General features: G+C 37.2%; 1 protein-coding gene across 4 annotated transcripts in view; it reads right to left on the reverse strand.

The window, feature by feature from the left end:
* The window catches only part of wdr7 (WD repeat domain 7), a 210150-nt gene that overhangs the window by 17169 nt on the left and 173262 nt on the right, over window positions 1–19719 (reverse strand). For all 4 annotated transcript variants that reach the window (XM_088630381.1, XM_088630380.1, XM_088630379.1 and 1 more), the window contains 4 exons: window positions 11741–11858; window positions 10611–10760; window positions 9865–9947; window positions 8608–8707 (listed from right to left, as the gene is read on the reverse strand). In XM_088630381.1, coding sequence (XP_088486507.1) covers window positions 8608–8707; window positions 9865–9947; window positions 10611–10760; window positions 11741–11858 — 451 coding nt within the window. The remainder of the gene's footprint in view (window positions 1–8607; window positions 8708–9864; window positions 9948–10610; window positions 10761–11740; window positions 11859–19719) is intronic.

The following is a 19719-nucleotide window of genomic DNA, read 5'->3' on the forward strand; positions in this document are numbered from 1 at the left end:
AAGCTTTTCACTCTGTTCTCTATTTCAAGGTGGTCATTAAATGCCCTAAAAACCTCATTTTTAACAACAGGAGAGTCAATTAAAAAGGCTCGATGAACAAGAAAAATCTCATAAAAAGCTAATTCCTGTAAATAAAAACTCAAAATAGATTCATTTACCTTGCATTTGGGCCATCTTCAATCTTTTACATTTCATTTCTTTAAAGTACCAAGGTGCAACCTGTTACTATCAAAAATGGCAAAGCTTCTATTTAGCCCTAGAATCCCAATTTACAACAATTTTGACCCTAATAATTCCAAAAATAAGCTAAATAATTCTATAATCATTTTGAATGTACTGTATCTCAATGCATGTGTGCTTTTTTCCAATTATAAAGCATTTTAAGTACATAACACCTACGTGAAGTGGGGTAATGATCTACTTTAAATATATAAATAAAAGATCTCATATAATTATTATATGCATTCAAATTGTGATTGGAATGAACTCAGTGTCTTTTTAAATGGTAACATAAATGTATAATACATGCAATACTATGTGAATCAATATATTATATACAATATAATATATGTGTGCTTTTGGACAGTTCAAAGGGCACATACATATGAATAAATGGTTATGGTTTTGTCAGTACAAACCTCTCATAAGGCATGATATGTATAGATTAATATTACACAAGAAATTTTAAAAATATATCTGTCTATGGTAGTTAGCACAAACACCACAAACTCCCTTGAACTTCAAACACAATATTAACACAGCGATTCTAGAGTGACCGAATGATTCAGGAGCAGGTGAGGCAGACTAGGAGAGAGATAGTGTTTTCTTTTTTCTAACCTTGAAATAGTCAGCCTGAATGATTTAAGTTGCACTCATGTTCATCGGGCTACATAAGAAAAGGAACATCTACTGTACTTTGAAGATTTAAAAAATTATTTAAGAAAGCAAAAGACCAGGAACTTCCAAAGTTCCAAAGTTTTTGATTACCACAGAAAGGTTTTTGAAACCAGAACATGCAATTACTACAGAAAGGGTTTTAAAACCACCTACCAAGGTATTTTCCCCCACAGTTAATGTACTGTATATCATAAACCAGAGGTATTTTTCTCCAAATAACTCTGCCCTTTTCTAGAGCGAATGAAACATCAGTTACCCCTGGGCTGTGAGACTCCACAAACAGAATTTTGGATAAAAAAACAATGCTAAAAAAAAAGTTTAAACTGTTGAGTGTTGATTGAAATAAACAAACAAAGCAGGAGCACAACAAATACAGCCAATATAGAAGCCTGCGTTTAAAAAAAAAATCAGTTTCAAAAGAAAAATCAAATCACGTGACTGGCTGAAGCAGTTACAGCCACGGGATATTTTCTTCAATTAGGAAATGCAGTTAAGTGTTAAAAGAGATTGGTGTTTTCCAGCTGACATTCTGCAGTTCACAGGAGCTGATCAAAGTTGCAGCAGATGGTTTTGCAGGCTGGCTTTGCTCCACTTGCTGTGGGATTTAGATGCGCTCCCAAGAACCCAGCGTCAACCAGCCCCAGATAACAACCAAGCAGCTCGTGGAGGTGGCTTGTGAAAAACCTGCGCTCTCCTGCCTTTACAGTATGTAATAATTCATGTCGTACATCAATGCGATTTTAATATTTAAGGATTCATCTAAGATTTTAAAGGAACGATACAATGATATAATAAATGATAAACGTTTTATGAAGAAAGGTCTTGGTTAGATACAGGCATTACCCTATATATTAAAAGAGTAGCATGGAGTTGCAGGTTCAAATCATAAGTGGGGCACAGCTGTTGTATCCCTGAGCAAGATACATCACTCGGACTGCTCCTGTAAAGCAAAATTATTATAATGTATAATAATTAAACTGTGACCTACTTCATAACAGAAAAATGTTTACAAGAGCCAGGTGATTATAGCAATGCCAGCAATCAGTCCAATTGAAGTTTGAATGTTATTTTTCTAATTTATGGTTCAATATCTGTCATAGGTTATTCAGAATCATCTTGAATATAAAACTGTTTTCCTCTGGCCACAGCTACAGGTTTCTTAATCAGATATAGCCCTTAATAATTCTGTGATAATGTATGTACTTTCAGAATTTCTGCATATACTTTTGCATAATAGATAGGAACAACTTTCCTCAATGAAAACTATAATCCTGTGTGCAATATTTAACTGTTCTTGACTACATCCACTATAGACTACAAGATCCCCGGTTTAAAACTGGTTTAAAAAGCTGTCAATTCATATTGACAGCAATTGTACTCTAACATTTCTGTTAGCGTTATACGATATTCAAGTGTGGCCAAATAAAAGCAAAGCAAACGGCAGAATCACCCGATTGTTCTCCATTGAAAAGTTTCAATAAAGAAGTCAAGTGCTGCATTCATCAACAACAGATCACACATCAGTTAACCAATTATTCTGAATGCTGGTGTATGGCTCAGTTATTTAGACACGTTCTGTTGAATCATGGGAATTCTAATTAAATTTGTACTGCTGCATATAGTAACTGGTTCGAAGGCATCTCAATAGATCTGGCGCAAGATTAGAATTGCAAATTAGAAAATGATAAAATTCACTTCAGTAGGGTTTTTCTATGTAATATTCTTATTAATTCACCTCTGGAATTAAAGCAAAACCTGAATTTGTATTTCAGTTTGAAGGAACTAAATATAGGTAAGTGTTTTTTTATATATATATAAAGGTCTGTACTATCCTTTCTAGACTTATTTTTATGTTTGAAAGCTGAAACATGGATGTTACTATTCTATGTTAAAACAGTAAGGGAATGAACCTGTTGGAAAATCCTTTTCACAAAAAATGAGCAAGCCGTTGTGAATTGAGACAGGACCATTTGTACTGAAACATTTATGTTCATTTTGTCTTTTGTCATAATTTATTTGAAAGACTGAAATTGAGCATGAAGGTTAATGTGATATAAAAAATATTTTATATTTTTTAATCACATCATCTATTTATGTAGATTATTTATGTAGATTTTTTTCCATATGTGCAAATACTTGCATTTTACATACTGAAAAAACAAAGTTGTATCTAAAATGAGGTTTTTAAAACGCAACACAGTGGAAACGCTCAAGGTATTTCTCTTTGCTTTAATTGTTTGCTTCTTTATTTTTCTGTATTACATTTTATTGAATTGAATTACTGCCTTTCGCAGCACAGGGCCTTCCTCCACATCCCAAAAGCTGATTTTACTATTAAACACAGTCCGTGTTGTCTACAGGTGAGCGAGGAGGGTTACAAGGTTAACCAATGTTAAACCACCAATGTTCCTGCCTGGTCAAATCCTTTTCACACCTGACTTCCTGTCAGGCTACAGCTGTCCAGGGAGAGTCTGTGTAACAGTGGGCACTGCGCCCTGCAGTGATAGTTGGTGTGAATCAGTGGCATCTGACTTTTCCTCTGATTTTCTCTTTCAGAACTTTTTTTTTTTCCAATTGTGTTTCTGCCTTACCGCGATACTTACAGCATGGTGTGTACATAAGGAAGTGGAGCAAACTGGGGAAAAAAGCAGTGATAAACACATGATGAAACTGAGATTCTATCTGGGTTCTTTCTTTCCATCTCACAAGCATTTTCCTTCTTGCAGACAAGACGGGGATATTAATTTGTCTACCCGATTAGTTCGATGTTTTATTATTTATTGTTCAAACAATGAAGAAGAAATCAAAAGGTCTTTGCAGAAACGCCAGGCAGTTCTCAGATCATTGTGAGCACAGGCAGTTCCCCCTTTATTACGATTTTTATTTATGTGTTTAGGAGACACCTTTATCCTGGGTTGGCTTACAGTGCTTACACAGATTACATTAAATGCTGGCATAATTTCTTCATTTTTATTTCCCCCAGAAGCTGGGATGCATCAGAAGTGGGTCCAGCATCTACAACATGAAAACTGTAATTTAGTTAGAATTGCTTTCTGAAAAAGAGCTAAATGACAATTTGACAAATTAACACCCAAATTAAGCCGAACACAGAGGTGACCAAAAAGTAGAATGAATAATTCAGTAGAACAGGAGAGACCTGTTTTTTATTTTTTTAAAGTGTTTATTATAGAACCTCCACTGTGCTGTTTGTGTGTTCATAATGTTAACTTTTTTTTTTTTAGAAGCTAGATCAGACGGTTTCTGAGGTTGGTTTGTGGTGAGATACTATGTTTTATTATGATTGTCATGGAGACGGTGTGAAAAATTGAGAGCCACAGGCAGTAGCTGCAACTGAGTCAATAATGCTCACAGAGACATTGTGTAGATAATCAACAGCAGGGCCCCTGCCTCGCGCTTCACCACAAACAGCTGAAGGGCAAATCAATACAGCCAAGGAAAGGACACTGACCCTGTTCCACTTCCCACAATACACCATCAATATTACAGAAAAGGACCCAAAAATGTCACCTTTTTATTTAATCTTCGGGTATCTGCTGGGCCCAAAACACTTTAAAAGACCTATAAAAGAAGCATTTTATTCCAGAAAGCTCGTTGTGAGGGGTAATGTTTTAATGTAATATCCTGCCCTTGGTAGCAGCTTTAGCTTGAGGATTTATATGGATATAAATCCCAACAACAAAAAAAAGGACCACCTAATTTATAAGCATGACATGATAGAGGGGAAAAAAAAGAATAGTTTGCTGTCTCTGTAGTGTTTCTTGAAATCTTTCAACTGCAACATCGATGGTTTCTAAATGCAATTACAGTGTGAGGCATTGGGGGAGGGGAGGTGTTGTGATTTTTATAAATAGCTGAGGCGATGGTTTGAAAAACAAGCCAAGTCTTGTATGGTGTTCAATAAAGTACATGGTGTGTATTTTCGAGGCTAACACTTTGTTTTCTTGTTATCACCATCTTCCTCGAAGTACCGCACTTCTGAAAATGCTGTAAGATCTAGCAAAAACTCCTACTCCATTTCCAGATTAAATGAACATGAAAGCCTAGGTTCCCTTTCTTCATAGTTTAAAATTAATAAGTAAAATTCATATGACAATTAGTAATTGACCAATCAGTAGCTTGCAAGGTGGCAGAGAAATCAAGTACTGCATAACTCATTATTTCACACTATATTAACCTGCAGATGTTAACGCTTCAATGTTCTAGTTATCCATACTGCTACTGTACATATTTTTTCTTATTCCTTAGCATGTGCAGGAATTTGGCACCGAATCCATGCCATTTATTAGTTTTTGAGGGCATACACTATTAATGCATAAAATATTCTTACTGTATATATATATATCATCTGTAGTTACATTTTTCATGTTTCTCAATGTTTAGTGATAGATGCTTGCAAACAAAAATGACAAGGCAGTCATTTTTATGTGGTCACAGAGAGGTCACAGAGATTAGAAAAAATAAGATAAATCAAAAATAATAACATAAAAAAGACAATTTTTTTATTATGAGGAGATTAAGTGTGTGCACTGTTAAGATGATGCAACAGCAGCAGCATGTTACTGTGTTTTATAAAGGTGCCCAAATGCTATCACTGTTACAATATAAAGAAAAATGCTTTATATTATATTTGCAGCTGCTCTGTCTGGGCACTTCAGCACTGTTCAGAGTACTGACCATACATACACACCAGCAATCACACAGCACCTGCTGATAACTGTCTGCAAGTGAACCTCAGGGGAAATTTTGCTTTTAAAGTTCTGATGATTTCACCCCTTTACGTTGGGGAAAAAAAACAGCTTTCAACGAGATACATGAAGGCAGAGAAATCTACAGAACACCTGTGACACCCAAGACCACACCAGTTCATTCCCAGTACTATGCAATAAGGCTTTGAAAGGAGCTGGAATTATGTCCCATTCATACTAATATTTCTGTAAACAAATCCTCACTATAAACCTCAGAACCTAATGCCGAAGATGACAGACAACTGTAAGCAAAATGATGTGCAGGCTGAGGAATGACAGTCTGGTATTAATGAGTCCTCCTTTTGCCATGAGGCTCAGGTAACTGAGTAAGAGGTTGTATTTTGCTTTGTTTTTTTGTGAGAGAGCAGTTTTGAGAATGGTGCAGATACGGTATGATGCTTTAGTTCTTGAGATTCCCTTACCTGCAGCCATCCTGCATAGAACAAGGGACAGATAACTGACAGCGCTGAGTTTAGATGACTGTTTCAGAGTGACTGCAATAAAGGCGTTGTTGTGACTGAAATTATTTCATTTCCCATAATTCAGTTTGTGTTAATGAAATGTTCAGGGGGCATGTCAGGAACCACCTCCACCTCTGTTTACCTAAACTGCACTCATGATACCACTTCCAACAATCTGTGAATTCCATAGTAAGTCCCTCTTCTCTTCTTCACATGTGTCTATCTGTGTCCCTTGGTTCAAACCTCAGTCTGCATGGGATTTTTAACATTTCATCTTGTGGAAAAGTGGTTGACCTTCCATCCAGCATGTTATGCCAAAGCTTCTATGCGAACGTCTCTAAAAAGATTCCTAAACACTTCTTCTTGCTGAGCATTCTTTCCTGTGAAGTTTCTGTTTTTTTCGTCACTCACCGACAATACAATGACTTTCTTCATAATGACAGAAAAGGTGTTTTGAAAGCAGATCTGCAAACTGGGACAGCTGCAATTGTCTGACACATTTCAATCTGATCTGTGTCAATTCATAGAAACTGGTTTAAATAATAAACCGTGTTTTGATTACAAGGACTGACAATACAAAGCGATCAACACATATTAAAACATGCAGCAGAAGGACTAAATCTCGATATACAGCCAGGATTCTGGTTGAGGTTTTGTTTTTAGAGAAAGATGAAACAATTCTTGCTGTCACCACACAAAATCGCTTTCCAATATAATCACAGGTCCTTACATTGAATGGAGTCCAACAGGTGTAACAAATAAAAATTGAACTATAAGCAGTTTTGACAGATTCCAAGCAAGAGCCATTGTCATAAAATGCGAGTAAAAGTATTGGGCAATGGATGTTAGCTGTGAAGGAATGTGTACCTGTGCTATTATGAAATCCATGGCACGCCAACCCTTACAGTACCACTTCTGAAATACTCTCGTAAAGCAATGTGGCACAGCAGTTACGCTTCTAGAATGGATGGGTGTCAATTGCTGTACAAACCAGCTATTTTCTTTAGTAACAATAAATGACATTTGATTTATCTGTACTTCTGATAAAACTGGAAGCTGCCTTCCCGTCTTGGTGTGTAGCACTACCTTAACGACATTCATATTAGTCATATGCTGTCTGAAAAATAAGAATCAATATGTTTCTCTACCTATAGAAAATATTTTGCTATACATGTGTAAAAAGACATCCATCCATTTTCTAACCACGTTATCCAATTCAGGCTTGCAGCGGAGCTGGATCCTATTCTGACAAGCAAGGGCATAAGGCAGGATACACCCTGGGCAGGACGCCAGTCCATCAGAGGGCACACACTCACACCGGGGCCAATTTTCCCGGAAGCCAATTAACCTACCAGTATGTCTTTGGACTACGAGAGGAAACCAGAGCCCCTGGAGCAAAGTCTGGACAATGTGAAGCAGCACAATGTGGCTCAGGACTCTGCGAAGAAATGTTATTACACAGGAACATGGGAACTTTCTGAAAAACAGAATTCCACTACGCCAGGGATGATGGCCATCAAATTTGGAATTAAATCATTTTGACTGTTTGTAGAAAGAGACAGGCTGAAATTTGAGAACAAAAGCTATCCTGGTTCATGAAGGAACTCCATTTCACCATAAACTAGTTGTATTGTTACTAGCTACTGCTGCCTATGAAATTTAGAGTTCAATGGTCAAACAGATTTTTTTTTTTACGAGAGGAAGAGTATTTTGTGTTGTGTCCATCATATCAACAATGAACCAGCGTGGACTTCATTATTGTTGCAGGAACATAACAGGAGCAAATCTTAAAAAGCACATTTGCGGGTGAATGAAATCTAAGAAGTGCTACAGAGATTGCCGAAAAGATGAGCCAGGATGCCATCTTGGTTGGCAAAGAAGTACATGTGTTTTTTCCCATGCCCCTAACCATGTCCCAGGCACGACTCCTGCCTACATTGGAGATGAGCAGCTACACAGTGTCTGACTGGTGGCAGTTAGAATTTAGGGAAGTCACTCGAAGCTTGGACACTTAAAAGCATAAAAACCCTTCCATGCTTGGAAGCCTAATAAACACAATGACATTGGCAGGGAAGTTACTTGCGCCTGTCAGCTGCACAAGGACATTCGGTGCCAGAGGGAAGATTTCCATTGCAGATTTGTGCACATGCATGACAAAACCGGGGGCACAGTTGCTCTTATCAATCTGCTTCTCTGGATTTGTGCTCCCGGTACGAAGGCATCAAAGGTTAAATAACATTTACGCACCTCCCTCTTAATGCTGCAGCACAAACATGGGTACCTGCTTGGGATAGCTCGCCTATCTAACAAATGGATGTGGCGCACATTTCACACTTTGACTGCCTTTCATTAAACTATTGATCCTCCGTGTCTTATCCGTAAGACTATGGCAGCTCGGCGGCTCAATGGTTTCGCAGGGCCGATCTCTCTCTCCTCCATCACTTTCTCACTTTATGGAGAAGAAGTCGCGGGGATTTATTTACCTGACACTTCCCAGTGCGGACATCATAGAGCGCCACAGTTCCATGGCGAGCTCCCACCGCTATCCTGTGACTCCGCTCACAGTAACCCACCATGTAGAACCTGCGGAAGGTGACGCAAAATTACCGGGAAGAGCAGAGGTATCGAACATATGGTGATCTCTGGCCTGAGATGTGGAATGATCCTGAAAGAGGGGTTAAAATATTCTTCCACACCTTAAGTGTAGATTCCTGCACCTGGAAGGCCAGTGTACTGTATCAGCAAGCCTTCATTTCAGCCCAACTTGTAATGACTTAACCCAGGTCCTCAGTGGTTTAATCAGACCAATTAACCTATTTCTGTAGCAAGACGTACTGTAGCAAACCTGCGGACATAACTGAACCAAAAGATAGCTCTGCTCTAAACCATCCTCTCCAGATGCTTGATAAAAGAAGGTAATGAAAGACGTTTTTTTTTTTACCATTTTTGAAAACAACATTTCTCTTTAAAATAACTCTAACCACTATTCCTAAATCACTACAGGTCTCTGAAAGTGGTTAACAGCTCAGCTTGTATTTCCCTGAAAGCAGTTATGCAACTCAAACTTTGGTAACCAATAAAAAAGCATTGAAAAAAATACACTAAAATCCTTAATGTACATATGCACTCTATAAGAATATGTGTTCAGAAACTAAAAGCCTGGATCTAAATTATTAAACAAGATGAGTTGATCATTTCAACCGACTTCTATCAATTCAGTTGATCCTTGGAAAAAGTATAATACGACAAGGTGTCCACTTCAACCACCCCTGAAACAGACCCTCATAATTTCTTAAACATAACTAATTCAGAAATATACCACATTTTGATGTACGATATGGACAATTAAGCAAAACACAACAATAAGCCAAAATCAATGAAAACAGGAGCATGTCAAGTACTAAATTAACATGAGGAATTCCGGATTTGTATCTTAAGCCACAGTTTAAGATACTTTGTTTGTCTTTTTTTTATTGAAAAGACTGGATGAGAGTCCTATTAGATGCAAAATGTCACCAGGTACCAAACTGCAAAACAGTATTGCACCTTCTATAGCACTTTAACATTAAAGTACAAAATACTGTACATCCCCCCTAAACTGCAAATACCATTGTTCTGTAATACTGTCTATTATTCGGGGTTATTAAAAATACAACACAGCAGTGGTGGCCATACAGAATGGAAATGTTCTGAGGAATAAAGAGAAAAATGACCTGGTTTCATGTGGTATGGTGACTTACCTACAAATTGCAGGAAAACACTCCTGAAGGCCTTTCTTCTTGACTAAAGATCCTTCAAGGCAGTACATTATGATGTCCATTACCTCAGGGAGGAAAGATCATTACAGAAATCAGTCACAAAAGCACGTACAAATTCACTTTTTTCCAAGATGTAAATGCAATGCGTCAATGTCTGAGACACTGAAAATTAATGTTGCTGCTGTTCTCAGGGGAAGAGAGAAAGCTGGCTGCATAGCTCTCTTCCTATTCATCGTTTTAGACTTTAATGAAAAAGAAAGGGGTAATCTATTGCCAAAATCCTCATCAAAACTATGCTTAATGCACACTTGTACCAAATTAGTAATCATTCTTTTGAGATACTTGTATATTAAAATGCACTTTGGCTTTACCACCACAGTAATTACTAATTACAGAGTGATTAAACTGATACAGGGGCAATGATGTTATTTAATGCAGAGTAAGTACTTCAAGAAATCAGACACTTCCTTATGTACAGTAGTTTAAAAAATTGCAGAGCATGAATGATAGTTTTATTGTAAAATCCAGTGATTTTACAGTCTTTTCAAAGGGCCAGTTTCCCTGTCTCTGGTTTAAGGGTGGGACTTGATGATTCTACTAATTTCAGCACGGCAGGGTTTTTTCTGTGTACAAAACGGACTGCAGCAAATGCTTGGGGCGTTGATTTCTGTTAATCAAAACTGCGCCGGAAATGTGAGCGCCGGGGCAGACAGGCGATCTCTTCTCACCTCCACGAGCAGGTCTACAACGTCGGTGGGCATCTTCTCGATGAGGATCTCGATGACTCGGAGGATCTCAGCCTTGGCGCGTGCCAGTGTGGTGGTGTGGACGTTCTGCTGGGACTGAGTGTTGGCCTGGAGAGCAGTGTGTCTGTGGACCTGCAGAAAACCAGCAGAACCGCATCACTGACGCATCTCTACTGCCACCAGCTCTTTCTCTCTTTGCTCGGATGGATGATTTACATTTTGCTGCAAAGAATTCTGAAGCTTTTGTGAGTGAATATGTAATTCAAATGGAAATTCACACTGATTACATGCTTTATAACAAACAGCTAACATTACTGATATACTGTACTGTTTTGCTGGGATATTTAAAAAATGCAATTTATTATTTTAATTCATATTCATTGACTAAACACAAGAAATGTCTCTAACTAATCTGTATATACACTGTATATACTTCATGTTTAATTTTAGATTAAAGGTGTTTTTTAGAAAACAATTCACACTGCACTGATCGAAACCAGTAAAACAGACATGCTGAACAGCTTGTAGTAAGATTTGTTTGGTGTATTCAATCATGGGAGAGGCTCATAACGAAGATTATTTAAAGAAACTAAAAACACAAAGCTTTATCTGTGCAAAGGAATCAGTGGACTCCTTAGCTCACTTCTCAAGGAAATCTCTCACCTGCGCTTTCCTGTTTACTCAGTGTGCCCCATTTTATGGGGTTTTTCACCATACAGGAGGGCACACCGATTCACCTTCACCCTCACCAGACGAGTTGAACTAAACTTCTACCTACATAACAGACGTGAATCTGAAATAACCTGTCCTAAACCTAAAGAGGAGACAGCTGGCAGGTCAGAAAACTGGGGTTTTTTGTAGCACTGGAAAAGAGGGATCCGAAGGGAAGAAAAGGAAACCATGTTGGCACTGCCCCCCCGCGTTATTAGACCGGCTGATACTCCCAACTTTCTGCGTGGGCACAAGTCCTCCTCCGACTTCTTCTCCAAACCCAGGGCTTCGAGCAAGACAAGGGCTGTAGAGCACCCCTCAGAGAAGACCAGGGGAGCAGCAGCGGCGAGGTGGGGCGGGGGGGGGGTTGGGGTGGACTGGATTAGCGACGGGGCGCTCACCTCCCTGGCGATGGTTGTTATGAAGGCTGGTGGTCGGGCCGTGGCGATGAGCGAGAGAGCGTGTCGAGCCGAGCGGGCCGAGTCCGCGCCGGGGCTCAGGGGCAGGCCCATTGTGATGCTAACGAGGGAGCAGACAAAGAGGGAGGCAGCAAAATAAAAAGAGGAAGCATTAGAAATATAGAGTGAAAAGATTAGACACAGCTTATAATGTCAGTTCAAGGTCAATGGGATCATTCAGACAGTTAGAATATAATAGACTCCCAACAATGCGGAATAATTAGGAGTCTGGGTGTTCCAGCGTCAACAACACAGCCGGAACAATTAAGCGTGAAAATTGAAAATAGTTTGTGCATCTGTCTCAAATGTAAAAAGGGCCTTGTTAACAAATTATCCAGGGCCTGTGCAGAATATGTATCAGGAATCGCACTGCGAAGGCCAATATCTGGCCTAGATGGAAGTCACTGAGCCATTGTAGTGAGGAACAAATGCCTCTTTGACACGCAGCCAAAACTTTCAGCATATCAGCATGATCATGATGTGATCCACAGAGATACTGTAAAATACATTCAGTTATTCTCAAGGTCAAACCATCTATTGGATGCATATATGTGCATTTTAATGTATATATGTGCCTGTTTATATAGCACATATGTGCGCTACATTATGCAACACATGGCAAAGAAGACACACTGTGGTATTTTAAAAAACAGATTTAAAACAAGACATCTACCAACATAACAGACATGAATCTGAAATAAGGAAAACGATATGCAAACTTGTTTAGAAATGATATGGAAAGCGAGAGCGTTATAATGTTAAAACATGTTTGTTGAAATTAAAAAAAAAAATCTACCAAAAATACAACTGAACCTTGAAAGGGTGTTCATCCTTCTATGGCACTTTATCAGACTTTTCTTCAAAAAGTCAATATTAAGCCATGTGTATATTAAGGCCAACCATTTACAGATCAAAACTGGCACATCACAATAAATACTATTGTACCTGCTTTTGAATGAGATAATGCCAAACATTCATTGCCACGGACATATATGGGTAAAGCTTACCAGCTACGTTCATCCCTTATCCCTTTTTAGGACTAATGCTGTGGTAGTTTAAAAGATATTATCCGAAAACAAAATCATAGATCCTGTTCCAGGATTACTAAACAAAAACCTAGCCACACTCCGAACACTGCAGGTTACTTGAACAAGCTCTGCTAGGCTTTTGTTGCACTTCCAAAGTCTATGACTGAACAAAGAGAAACCAGGCAAAATGAAGTACAGATCCCCCTTTTTCAACATTCACATAATGCTTTCACATATAAACAATCATAGTGCTATTAGGCCATGTTTTTATAGAACAGCTGGCATAAATGCATCTCAATATTGTCTTTCTTTGAAAAAGGAATCACACAGCCAATGGTCAGATACTTCACTATAAAGGCTTTGCGGGGGTTTCTTTCCTTTGTCAGCAGAAGGTTTACAAGCACAAAGATCTTTTGTCCTAAAATGCAGAGCCAAACACTATTTTACTCTAAAATTAGCAGCTGTCAGCTGTCAGTCAGGTTGATTTGATCAGCGTAGATTGATAAGGCACCTGTTCTGAGTCACCTTCATATAGAACTATGCTGAGAATAAGATAAATCGTGAGTCATTAAAACAAAAATGTTACGGACAGAAATACAACAACTTTTTTTCTTGTAAAAGTATTTTTTCTAAGCATCAGTATAAAAAGTACTAGTATTTCTCTTATCTTTAAGAGTTTAAGTCAGTCTATATAAATAACATTACACATCATGATATGCGATGACTTAAGAGAGGGCTAGGGGCAAGCAGAGACTGCAAATTTTCGTTTGCAATTTAACACAAATAAAAATACCCAAGATGCAGAATGGTGTGAAAATCGGAACATTTTTAATTGTCAACTTGCACATGTACCTGAATAGGCTAAAGGTTTCTGGGAGTTTTGAAGACTAGCTTGTGGGTAGAAACAATGGCAAACAATCTCTTTAGCACGATCATGCTTTGTGGAAAATGCAGCAGGTACTGTACAGAGGGCTTTGTTTTTCTCACTGCCCTTTACTTTATAGTGCCTTTCACTGAATTCACCTGCTGTTCCACTGAGAGGATTCATACAAGCAATCCCCCGCTAACTCTGAGAAATGCACATAACAGCCTTAGAGGGGGTTCTTCATTCTTCATAGTTTCAAAATAGGCCTAAAAGCAAAAGCATCCCTACTTCTGTTCATAATGGAAACCATTCATTCAAACCTTTTCTTTCTTTTATTTCAACACAAATTAAAACTACCATATTCTTGAAGAGAATGACTATTTCTCTCTGCCTAGTAATATTTTACCTATAGCTTGATAAACTCATATCAAACCAAACAAAACATTTTCTACAGGCAAAAGTTTCTTTTCACAGGACGCAGGAGTGTCAATGATCATATTGATTTTCAAATTATTTTAAATTTAAATCAGAAAATGTATGTGAATGACAGTTTCACACTAATAAGTATAAAAACAGCAGAACAAAATACAGCAGTACTATAATGGTTGAAACAGGCAGCTAACGACAATAATTAGGAATAAAAATAATAACTTTCTAAAACTAAGCAACTACTTTAAGAGCAGTTAAAAAGGAGAGAAAAATAAGGCGTGACAATGAGTGGTTCAGAAAGAGCAAAAAACAACACAGAGGAAAAGCTAACCTCACGAGATGAGCCACTTTTAAATTTGATGTCACTCTTTTCAGATCTTCTATTGACTTTATGAGGGTTCAGCTGTTTTCCACTCAAAGGTTCATTAATGCTTAATTTATGTTTCCTGATAAGCAACAGGCGTTTTCTCCCACGTGTGAACTAGAATTTAGCCCCCTGCCACTTCTACACCCTCCAAATGGACACATACATTTTTATTCTATGTGAGGACTTACAATTGACTTACAGTCCATTTGACTATTTTACTATTTGGCACTTTCAAATGCAAGAACTAAATAGAGACAACAATTATCCTAGCAAGCCAAAGGAAACAGAAACATTAGGAAGATCCTATAAGGTAATCAGAAAAGGTAAGCACTGTAACATATTTTGTCTTTTCCTTTATTGTATGTCTAATCCATAAAATAGTTATAGTATTATTTACCTATGAATGTTTTGCTTAAATAAATAATTTTATTTTAATGAATTGTATTTCAACTTATTTATTCAAAGGAATGCTGCTACTGTATATCTGTGATATACCACTTAAGCAAGGTAATAATTCAGAAAAAAAAAGAAATCATACTGAGAAACAAAAAAAAAAATAAAAAAACTGTTTTCCTTAAATGACAGCAGTGAAAAAGAAAAATTAAATACAGGCTTTGACAGAGAAAATTTCTGAAACGTTTTTTTCCCCAAATCCAAATCTTAGAATGATGTTTTCAGATGAAAGGGACTACAGTGCGTACTTTGTAAGCACCTGTAACATTCAACAGATTGGAATTTAACTGTAAGCAACTGCTAAATATGCTTCATTTTTAAATAATTTTAATAATGAGACCTTTTATCAGTATTTCCACCTTCATTACTTTCCTATAATTAGCGACGCCATTGGCAGTACCAAACTATTTTAGCCATAATGCAATCATTCACTGATACATGGCAGTACCGATCACTCTGTAAGCATCTGCATTGCAGGCTCATTTCTATCTGCGAGCACACACAGCAGCACAAGCTGTCCCATTCTACTCAGCAGGGAACCGGAACAACATAATCTCAAGACTAAACAAATGAATACACCGCCACCAAATTCTTGTTCACGAAGCTCCATCGATCCCTCTTTCAGAGTTCTCAGCGGTTTCTTTTCGCCGCCCTCGTCAGTTGAGCCGATCCTTTTCTTCTACGGTTGTATATATATTAAAAAAAAGAGCCGACATGTCTTGTTCTGTCTCCACTGTAATTTCACCCCTGCGTCCAGCAACAATAAACAGCATCCTCTGACTGATCGCGTGAGATTTAAAAAAAACAAAACAATTTGAACGTTTTTAACATTTTAACTAAAAAAGCACAAAAGAAATAAAAACACCTACTGAAGACTAAAATTACAGAAAAGAAGACATTTAGTTCGGGGTAAGATTTAATAACTTCTGATTTTCTAAAATATCATGAAACATGGTATAAATATTGATTTTTAAAGTTTTTGCAGCTGTATCTTTGTTACTGCTGTATGATGTTTTTATATATATATATAAATAGCTTGGTATACATTTATAAAAAAATACAAAACATTAGAAAACTGTGTGGAACACAAGCATGCAAATCAATGTAGCCACACACACTTGCAGGGGTTAATCAATATCGTAATTTAAATATTGACTGATATCAACAATCAATAGCCACAGCAATCGCTCTAAGACATGATAGGACACTGAAGAAACACATTTACATTTTTCACAATCCCCTCAGCATGTTTAATATCTGCAATGTCTGCTCTTTAACAATGTAGGTGGTTCAGGTTTTTTAGAAACTAAAAACAAAAACGGTTTCAATTCGGAGAGATGAACATAAAAAAAATCTTATAACAAAATGTTACATTGGAAGCTAGATTATTTTTTTAAAAAAAATGATGTTTTCCTAATCCTCCTCTTCGATTGAATAAAACCTCAGTTGTAAAACACAAAGCTACAAAATATTAAGCCACTTTTACACTAATAACTAGCGTGAATATGGTTTAATGTTTAGTCTAAATTTTAAACGTGCTAAAGTTCTTTTTTCAAATGTTGTACTTCTATCCAGTTATTGTTAAAGAAAAAACAACAATAATGACACTAACATTAAATCTAAAGCAGTTCCCAAATGTTTGTATTCTGGCAATTAATATAATCGAGAGGATGTTTAGTTATTTCTGCGTGAGAAGCAGCACAAGAGGATTATTCAAGATATCGGCACATTTACATAACCGTGACTTGAAGCCATTTGCTTTGTTATAACCCGATCTAACAATCTGTCAATACTCTTACTTCAAAGACAGTAGGTAGGGGTAAATATTATTTGCAGCCTGCATCTTAATGTACAGAATTATACTTAACCATGCTGGAAAAGGAAGTGGTCCTGCACACTGGACACACCCCATGGTCAATAAGTTGATGTTCGACCAGCTATTAATTTATAATTTGTAACTAGAATTCTATTTTTCTGATCATGTATTATTTATACAGATATTAACATCTGTAAACCTCTTTCCATGATGTACAGTATACATCTGACAGGATGTCAACACTTAATGTATTATTATTTAAGCCCAGTTGTTGGTATACTTTGTGCTTTAGTGTCTATAAGCAGAATGTGTCTGATGGGAAAGGAAGTCCTGCCTTTCGGTTGCAGCAGGTCTGGGGGGACCAGGAGTTTGGGATATAGAGTGACTACTTGGAGTGGGCTTTTTTAAATACTTATGTTTTATGCGAAAGAGTGGTTTATGTCGTTTTTGTAAAAAATAAGGCGAGAACAAAAGTGAAATACTTTTTTCTCAAATTGCAAAAATCCGTTGCAATTTTCGACAATGCAGAGGTAGAATGTGAAAAGAAAGCACAAACAAATGATAAATAAAATAGCAAGAGGCTGAACTGAGAACCTCAAGTCTAGAACTTTTTAACCCATGCACTTGCACCACTGTTTTCTAAAGAACATGCTCTATTAAGGATATCTTTTTTTTCTGAATCATAAGCGGTAGAAAACAGCATGGATTTCCTCAGACAACATGCTTCTATGTGAAAAACGGGACCCACTCAAAAACTGAGCCACATGTGCCACCCATAGCACAGAGCGTGTCTAATGCAGTAAAGTCCTGTGTCTTCTGCCCCATTTTTTCTGTAGGGGATGTATATGTTGTGCCGCCACAGCAGGGGGGCCGTGAAGTTTGTCTCTCTTAAGTACTTTGAGGACTCACATAGGCAGCCTGCCGCTCTCCTCTGGCCAATACATATGGACACACAAACAAAAGCTCCACACAAAAGTCCACAAAGTAAAGCACACAGGCAGATGTGCACTGTGGACCCCGGACAAGAAACACCAGGCTCTAAAGAGGGCAAAACCAGCCTGGCTCTGTGTGCAGGGCAAGGGAGAGAAGAGAGATAAAGGGCTCTTCCTTCAGCATCTGTTCCCCAGGCCCCCCGGCCCCCTGCTGCTGGTGGGATACATTCTGGAAACACCAGCTTTACCATTTAAAAACATCCAATATAAAATAAAGGGTTTTCATCAGAAAGACAATCCATCTCAACAGAATGTGCAACATAGGAGAGCTCAAAAGTGATCTGTTTAAATTCACAAAATGCTTTTAGCACTATAATGTTGCTCCACATTACATTCTTGTTTGCTTTTACACAATCTGTGCAAACAAAGCCACAAGAATGTTCTTCTTTCCTAGATTTTTTAATCGGCAGAATTAAAAACAAACCAAATTGGAAGTGTTTACCAGCTTTGTAATAAAATATCCGCACACCCAGAACATATTTAAATAGCTCTTCAGCCACTGCTGGATAGTAATTATTCATCTTTGCATTCTCAATAAGATTTCCATTTCTTATTGATTTCTTTCATTTTCATTATGTTTGCATATTTAATGAAATTCATTAAGAGCTTGTTTAAAATTGTTCTTTAAGAACACATTTAATCTGCTAATTTCCAGATGAAACACCATTTGAAATAAAAACGTTATTTTAAAAACAATTGGCACAAAAATCAGAGGAGTTTTTATCTGAACTTCAGATGTATATATCATGTATATAATTATTAATTACATCTTAACTAGTTTCTTTGGCTGGTGCTTTTATATAAAGCAACTTATGTTTCCAACCATTTAAATAACCGTGTATTTTACTGGAACAATTGTGGTGAAGCACCTTGCCCAAGGGTAATACAGCATTGTCTCACAAGTGATTTGAACCCACAACCTTCCAGTTACGAACTCTGAAACTTAACCTCTGCTCCATACTGCTGCTCTATATATACAAAACACAGTGCTGACGGCATCTGGTGTTTGTGCAGTATGCCATACTTTGGGGATCACTAAGATCTTTTCAAAAGCAGAAGCATTACTAGTACAGACTTACTGGATTTTAGAAAAGAATAATAAAATAAATATATTACACTTTCGTTTACTTGGGAAAACCACTGCATTACAATGTAAAATTCAGATACTTCTGAGTTTAACACTGAACAAAAAAATGTGAAGGAAACGTTCTAAGTGTATATCTCGTGCTGTTAATTTTCAGATTCGACAGATTATTTCCTTATAACTACAGAAGAAAAAGGGTGATTCACAGAGCACTTACACAGAGCATTACATTTACATAACAGAGACAGGAATTATCACAATTTTGGAAATAAGCAAACATTAAATATAAGAAACACTAAAGATGTCCATTAGATTAAACTAATAAACTATGTATTCAACAATAATTAAAAATCAATTTTTATAAGCTTTGCTTTTAAAAATAATGCCACAATTAGTCACACATTCTAGATAACAATTGCCCACTTTTTTTAAATGAACTGTTGTTCTTTAAAAGCAAAACGTATACACTTGCTGAAACTATGCTCTCTACAACAGCTTCTTGGGAATAAATTACAGTAGGTGACTTGAGCTATGAGATGGAAATGGAATATTTTATAGGCATTGTAATAGTATGTAATAGAATTAAAAGTGCAGTAAAAACCTTGTGAAACATCTCCGTTTCTCAGCTCGACAGTATATTCCATGGCTGTTCCTGTGACTCAACAACTCCTACGAGCCTTCTGTGATTGTTATGGGCCCATTACTTAAACACTGCTGTCTAATTAAATCTCAGAAGCAGGTTGGTGTGTGAATGAAATACGCTTATCCACAGTGCCACCTACATTCCTGTTTTAGAATAGGAATTTTTATGCAGCCATATAAATGACAGTGCAAAACCTCAAGTCATCAATCCAAAAGCACTGCAACTTCCCAGCAAAAGGAAAAAAA

The sequence above is a fragment of the Lepisosteus platostomus genome, chromosome 4 (assembly GCF_059453375.1).
Source record: "Lepisosteus platostomus isolate fLepPlt1 chromosome 4, fLepPlt1.hap1, whole genome shotgun sequence".
In the NCBI taxonomy this organism is placed as follows: domain Eukaryota; kingdom Metazoa; phylum Chordata; class Actinopteri; order Semionotiformes; family Lepisosteidae; genus Lepisosteus; species Lepisosteus platostomus.